Raw genomic sequence first — 7192 nt, forward strand, 5'->3', positions numbered from 1 at the left:
TAAGCTAAGCTAATAGTATCCTGTCTCCAGCAGGTCTCTCACTGTTCTAAATAAAGATCTTTAAAGGCAATAAAGTGTCTTGTGTTTCTTTTTTACAAAGGTCATATTTTGTCCAACCAGGTGTAGGCAATATTATGGCTATAAATATTATAAATGTCATTCAATTTCAGTGTTCAAACTTGGTGATTACTGCAGAAACCCTGTGAAAACGCCTGACATCAGTAAGCTTCTTAGCTCTAATGATGAACCAGTTTCTGAAACCCACTACTGTACTGCGCCTGTTTGGCTGATGAATTACATCAAATACTAAACCTAAACATTTAAGCCAGTTTTTTTCCCCTAAAGCTTCAGTAACATTTTATAACACACATTGTTAGAAATTGTTACTGTACCATATCATCTAGGTTTCTGCTCTTTGAACTGAACCCCGCTGCCTTATGGCGGCAGGAGGGACGCATCTCACAACTGGATCTACATGTTTGTATCAGCTTAACAGGTGGTGATGTCAGTATTGTGTTTATAACTTGTTTGTGTTGCATCAAAGTGGCCAGAAACATCAGTTATAAAAGGTCTAAGCATTGTTTAAGATAGACAGATTTAGCTTTGCTTTTAAGCCCCCGATTGTGTGTAGCTATATATTGTGAACTTCATTCCACAGAAAGACGTTTCAGTCGGTCCTCACCCCTTCACACTGAGGCGTCAAGTGGTTTCGGGGATCAGGGTGGAATCTGGTTTATGTTGGGTTAGATAGGTTTAGGTAGGTTAGAGCTTTGTGTTGGTTAGGTTAGGAATGCATTATGTCAAAGCGTCCTCACAAAGATACAGTAGTGGTACAGATGTGTGCTTGTGTCTAATTACGACCTCCCCTGTGTTGCACTTCATCACCACCCACTGACTCTCTCTCTCTCTCTCTCTGTCAGCGAAGGAGTAGCTCACTGTGTCATTGTTAATACCGGCACAAAGAGGGAGGGAGTCATTCGCTCCCTACACCACTCTGTACCTTGACATCAACGAGAGAGGAAAGTCTTTTCTACAAATTCAATACTGGAAGTGAGGACAGAGACACAGAGTGAAAGAACTGTATCTGCCAGGAGAGAGGGAGAAAAGGGAGGAAGAAGGAGATCTAGGAAAAAAGGTCTGAGGTAGGAGGAAAGGGTAGAACTGAAGGTGCCACTCTTCTTCTGTTGGCTCCTACTGTGGGACTAACGGGTTTCTTGTCATCTTCTGAAGAAAGTAACTACTGTGTCGTTCTCTTCTGTTCGTCATCCCTCCATCCACCAGGAACGGCGTCTGTGGCGAGACCAAAACTGAAAAGAAGGAAGGACAGAAACAGAAGAACAAGAAGAGATCGGGTCACGAAAGGGTAAGTATGATCAGTCAGCAGGCTTATAGAGGCGTGTTGGCTTCACGCAGAACCTCCTTACTGTGTGTCTTAAAGGGCCATGGTGTATGTTTGCACTGTGGTCCAACTGTTTACTGTTGGTTAATTCAACACTTTGTTAAAGAGTTGTAGTGTTCATGGCAGAACTTTCTATTATTGCCACAGGTGTCTTTCAGATTGATGCCAACGCCTGTTTCCTTATTAAAGCCAGTTTTGTAAGGTTGTGACTTGCTTGTGGTATCATATTCTTCAGTGTTAATAATGCATGAATCAGCTGCCAGTCCTCATGTGATTATGAAGAGAGCCGTGGTTTCCAGGAGAGGGTCAGTAAATCTGAGGGTTTGTGAAATGATTAGTAATATAGGAGAGAATAAGAAATGACATTCTTGTTGCACAGAATTATATAAACTGATGAAAACAATGACTCCACCAAAATAACACAGGACAGGTATATTTCTGACTTTGCATACTTATGGTCAGGGTTGAGTTTGGACACAAGAGAGGGTCAGTAAATCTGAGGGTTTATGGTCAGGGTTGAGTTTGGACACAAAAAGAAGTCGGTCAGAGTTTCATTTCAGAACACTTGCTGAAATTATGCTGTTCTTTCTTTGTTTTTCAAGGACTGTTTTGATGAAAAATAGGTTAATGATGGATTCTGTATTTCTGTATTAGATGATTTGCTCTTCTACACTTTAGTAAAACTGTTGTACTGTCCTGTCACGTCTGTCTACTTTCAGCACCCTGCAGCAAACTAAAACACCTTTAAATTCCTAGTAAAATTCCTAAACGCAGTCTGATTTCATGGATGACCTCTGACCCGACTGTGCAGCATGTTGGGTTTGATTCCTGGTTCCTCCCTGGGAATTCACAAACCTTCTGTTCTCTTATCTTGACGAATACAGTACCATATCATTTTCTTTAGCGGGTGTAGCTGAGGTCATGCCAACACAGTCTGCTGATGTGAGCAGATTATGACTGACAACACAACATCAGTGGCTTAAAGCTGAAACAAGATGTGATGAGAGGGGTAAAGAGCGGGTAGAAGCGGCTGAGGGTGTCGGTCTCACCAGACGCTCTAAGCTAAAAAGACAGTAGGTAGAGTAGCTTGCACCTGCTGTATGCTCAGGTGTGCAGAGACACAGTTTGATCAGTTTGAGGTCCTGATGACTGCAGTAACAATGGGATGTAGAGTCTCTGCAGCTCTCAGCTGTGGTCAGTTTGTCATCTGGCTGATGGAATTTCAGACACAGTTCAGTCAGATGATCGGAGACGAAGAGCAGAAAGAGAAACGGAAAGAAAGACGGTTACAGTGAACATTCATCTTTATCTTTTGGTCTCTGTTTACCCACCTCTCCTCTTTCTTGCTTCCCCTGTCTCTCATCTTCCTCCATTCCTCTTTTTACTCAGTTTTCCTTCTTTCCTTCCTTCCTTTCCTCTCTTGTGCCCTTCCCTCCCTGTTTTTCTTCATCATTACATTCATCTTCCTCTGCTTCCTACTTTTCATCTTTCTTTAATTCCTTCCCTGTTTCCCTTTATCATGTCCTCTTCTTGCTCCATTCCCACTTGTTCTTTCCTCTGTATCCTGCTTGTTCTTCCTCTGTTCTTTCTTTCCCTCTGACCAGTCTTCTGTTTTCTTCCTTCACTTTTTATTGTTCTCTCCAAATATTCTGTCTCTGCTGCAGGATGCTTTGCTTTCACTGCTCATCTTTTGCTCTAAGTCATAATCTACAGGTGTAAAATCAGATATGTGTAGAAAACACACACACAGAGGCCATGGCTGCACACAAGCTTTGTTCCAGACCTCTGCTGGGTTCATTAGATGCTGAAATATTGATAGAGCCTGCGTTTATGTGTGTGTGTGTGTGTGAGAGAGAGAGAGAGAGAGAGAGAGAGAGTTAAATGCAGCGCGACATCTCAGGCTGAAGTTAAATGCTCTTCTTGTTTTACATGGTGTTTTTATTTATGTGTTGTTGTGTACATCACATTTGATGTTGCAGCTGCTAAAACTAGAGCTATTTTAACTATTAACCTCACTATCTAATATGTTCTGAAAAGTAACTGGTAACTCAATTTATCAAATAAATGTAGTCAATGCAAAGCACAATGTATTTCTAAGTAACAGAAAATGAAAATACTCAAAGTACAGCTGCCTCAAAACTGGTACAGTACGTGAGTAAATGTACTTAGTTACTTTCCACCACTGGTTAACATAGACAGTTAAAGCTCAGCAGGTCTGCTGCTCCTTTGAGTGTGTTTATCGTTAACACGGCGCCTGAGTCTGAGTGTGTGGCTGCAGGAAAAGACAGCAAACCATTTTCCTGATAAATACATGTCCTTGTTCTGTCTGTCTCAGGGCCTGCAGTTGGCCGCTGATGTCCAGACATAAGGACAGGAACCAGAACCATGGTCATTCTACAGCAGGTAAACACACACACACACACACACACACCTGACACCAGCATTACACAGCTGAACTTATGCAGGTTTATAAAGTTTGTCTCTTGTTATGCAAAAGTGCTCATTAAGGATCAGATACTCATCACCTGCATTGTTTCCAGTGAATTCTCTTTGTACTGAACACACACAGACACACAAACAAGTGTAGAGCAGACAACAGGCTGGTTGAGTTTGTGTGTGCGTTGGCCTCCGTGTCGGCCATTTTGCTGCCCAGTTAACGCGCCACTAAACTTGTCAGCCTTTATGACCAACTCATCAGCTCTGACAGCATCCCACCGCTGTGGAGGCCCAAATGGGTCGAGCCAATAAAACAGACGTACACAACACTACACAACACTACACAACGCTCAGCTCTCACCCTCCCTCTGTGGCTTTGTACTCAGCCAACAGCAAAACATTTTTATTTCCTGAGAGGAGGAAAGTTTTGCAAACACAGACGTACACAACACTACACAACGCTACACAACGCTACACAATGCTACACAACGCTACACAACACTACACAACACTACACAATGCTCAGCTCTCACCCTCCCTCTGTGGGTTTGTACTCAGCAAACAGCAAAACATATATTATTTCCTGAGAGGAGGAAAGTTTTGCACACCACTGGTAAAAAGACATGGAAGTGAAAATTAAACTTAAAGAATAGGTTTTGATTTTACATTGGATAACGCGTAGGCCTATATCTTGGAATTCTGTGGTAACTAAACTTTTGTGGCTCATGTGGAGTGAAGTGTTTTCAGCACAAGACTTTTTCTGAAGATGATCTTGATTTGTTTGTAGCTTTTCTGTTTTTTAATTTGTAAACCACTGAGCCCTGGATATTTTGCATTGGACAGCATCAGTATTTTGAGATGAGTCTGTGGATTTTTAACCCACTCCTGTGTTCAGGAGACCTGTTTTCACTGGTTTACAAAAGAACATCAGCCGCTGAGACGCCCAGGAAGGAAGCACTCGTGTTTTAGTTACTTGCGCTCCTCTTCATGTTCAGTATGGTGTTTAGATATTAGCTACGTACAGTTCAGTAACCATGGCAATGAATATGAACAGGAAGGGATCTGATTGGCCGCTGGACGGCTGGGACACGAATGATTGCCTTCACAGCTACAGATGTACCGCCCTCATCGAGGTAAACTCACGTCAGAGGCACATGTGCTGCCGAACACAGGAGACTGACAGTTTTGTCAGTTTTATCTGATGCGTATTTAAAAAACACAAACTAATATGAATGTAATGTTGTAGCCCTATTTTCTCAGTGTCTGGGCTTCGTGGCCTCTGTGGAGGCAGAACAGAGACAAAACTTTAGTGTTATTTGTTCACTGGAGCAGAAAAGAGAGACAGTCTGTGTATGTGTCTGTGTTTTTATGGGTGACAAATGCCAGCTCACTTAACTTGTCACAGTATCTCACCATGAGACCTTTGACTTGTCTAAACGATCAGTCTAAATGCAAATGAACTGCTGTGCCTTTATCAGTAATACAGCCTCTTAATAAGTGCTTTGTGCCACCCTGCCTTCAAACGCCTTAACTCTAATGAAAGTGGATTAATCTGTTTCCTGCCTTGGTCTCAGTTGTCCCTCAGAGGCTGTTTCATTTTCACAGCACTGGTCTATCTGCAGGGTGCTGTTTCCTGGTGATAAAATGGCAGATAAGCACCAGCAGAGGGCAGAGCCACACCTGAAGAACCTCTCTCACCTGCAGACAGATGTTGTGCAGTCTGCACTGGTGCACTGTGCTCTGCAGAGTACACCTACATGCCCTGCAGAGAGCTTGTATTACCTATAGTAAACCTTGTACACACTGAGGGTAACCAGATAAGCTGCAGTAATGAGCACACATGATCTGGTGCCACACATTTTAAAATAATGAATATCCTTTTGCATCTGTTATAAAGCAAAACCCCTGAAGAGTGATGCTGTGTAAGCAATATTACACAAAAACCTTGATAGGATAGAAACCAGTGGTGACAGAAACCACAACAAAATTGGGGAAGGTTTTAGGAATGGCTCTAGAAGTATCTTGTGTTTATGGGCATGTTTTTGTTGTTCTACAGTATTATGAGTATGGTTAGATACTGTTAATCTGCATTTTAATAATCGATAATCAGTTGCTATTGATTAGTCGTTACTCAGCTACAAGCTTTTAAGCCACTGTTGTTGCATTGGTGATGTTTTTGATGCCTCTCATGTATTTGGTTTAAACACAGGCTCTTTTCAGGAAAATCAAATGTCCATAAACAGGCAATGATGCATTTCACGTTTACGGTATATTTGAGAGAAACAGGGAGAGAACAGTTTATTTACCAGGAGCCGTGACAGCTCAAGTTCAGTACATTAAAGGGCGCCACCTGCAGAAACACTAAACACTCAGAGGGTGCAAACCTCCGCCAGGGCAGTTCAGTTTCCCCATAATGCTATCACACCTAAAAGCAATATTCCCACCATAGTTTTCTCATCATAATGAGTTTGTTTTGCTAGCACCCCTCCGTCTCTTAACTCACATGCTAGCTTGCTCGACCACCACTCCTTGCTATCTTTCTCTGTCCTTCTCTTGACGGAGTAGGTTTATAACTCAGGCAGTGAAATTTGGGCACAAATATAAAAGAGCGGCTCTTAGATATGATTCAGATCCCATTGTTCCTACCGGTGAGCAGCTGAGTAGAACTTAAACAGAGCATTAACAGGCCTGTACTGCAGTTGTATCGAGTGTTCAGCGTGACTGAAATCTATGGATTTGCTCTGTTTCACAATGCTGATGAAGTTATTTTAAAAAATCAGCACCAAAACGTAACTGATTGTTCTGTGGGCTGTACCTTACCTCTGCTAAACATTTAATCAAAATGCATTCTTTACTTTTTGAGTTCTGCTGTGAATAAACAAACACTGGTAAAAACATTTCCTCTGCCGCCACAGTGTGGGTAATAACGTCTTTTGTGGAGGTGTTAACTTTCATTGTGGAAAACTATTTTGAGGATAGTTTTTTGGGGAATGTTCTACGTATTTATTAGTAATAATTGAGGAGAGAGAGGGGGAAAATGTTCCCAGTCAGACCGGACCAGGTTATGTTGTGGTTCACGGTCTGTGTCTTAACCCTAAACGTGGGGGCGCCCTGAAGGCTCTTTTTCTATCTGTCCTCTTTGTGGCTCGTTACCTTTCTACACAGCAGTGACATTAGTGGCTGTAAGCAAATACCCTGCTCATGTCTGGCCTGAATTATTTACCTCAAGAAAGAGATGAGAACACACACCCGTCCACCACGGACAGCGTACACATTACATCACTGCTGTCATACAACAGTAGCACCACACCAACCCTGAGGCTTTTCTCCGTCATGTCTGTCTGTAGCCTGGGGTCC

At 42.4% G+C, this 7192-nt stretch overlaps 1 protein-coding gene across 1 annotated transcript in view; it reads left to right on the plus strand.

Moving 5' to 3' along the window:
• Positions 1–1296: 1296 nt before the first annotated feature.
• Positions 1297–7192, plus strand: part of myo7aa (myosin VIIAa) — a 47807-nt gene continuing 41911 nt past the window's right edge. Inside the window, exons 1-2 of the mRNA XM_020623569.1 lie at positions 1297–1363; positions 3735–3802. Of these exons, the coding sequence (XP_020479225.1) occupies positions 3785–3802 (18 nt within the window). The 5' untranslated portion in view covers positions 1297–1363; positions 3735–3784. The remainder of the gene's footprint in view (positions 1364–3734; positions 3803–7192) is intronic.

This window comes from Monopterus albus, unplaced genomic scaffold (assembly GCF_001952655.1).
Source record: "Monopterus albus unplaced genomic scaffold, M_albus_1.0 scaffold304.1, whole genome shotgun sequence".
Taxonomy (NCBI): Eukaryota; Metazoa; Chordata; class Actinopteri; order Synbranchiformes; family Synbranchidae; genus Monopterus; species Monopterus albus.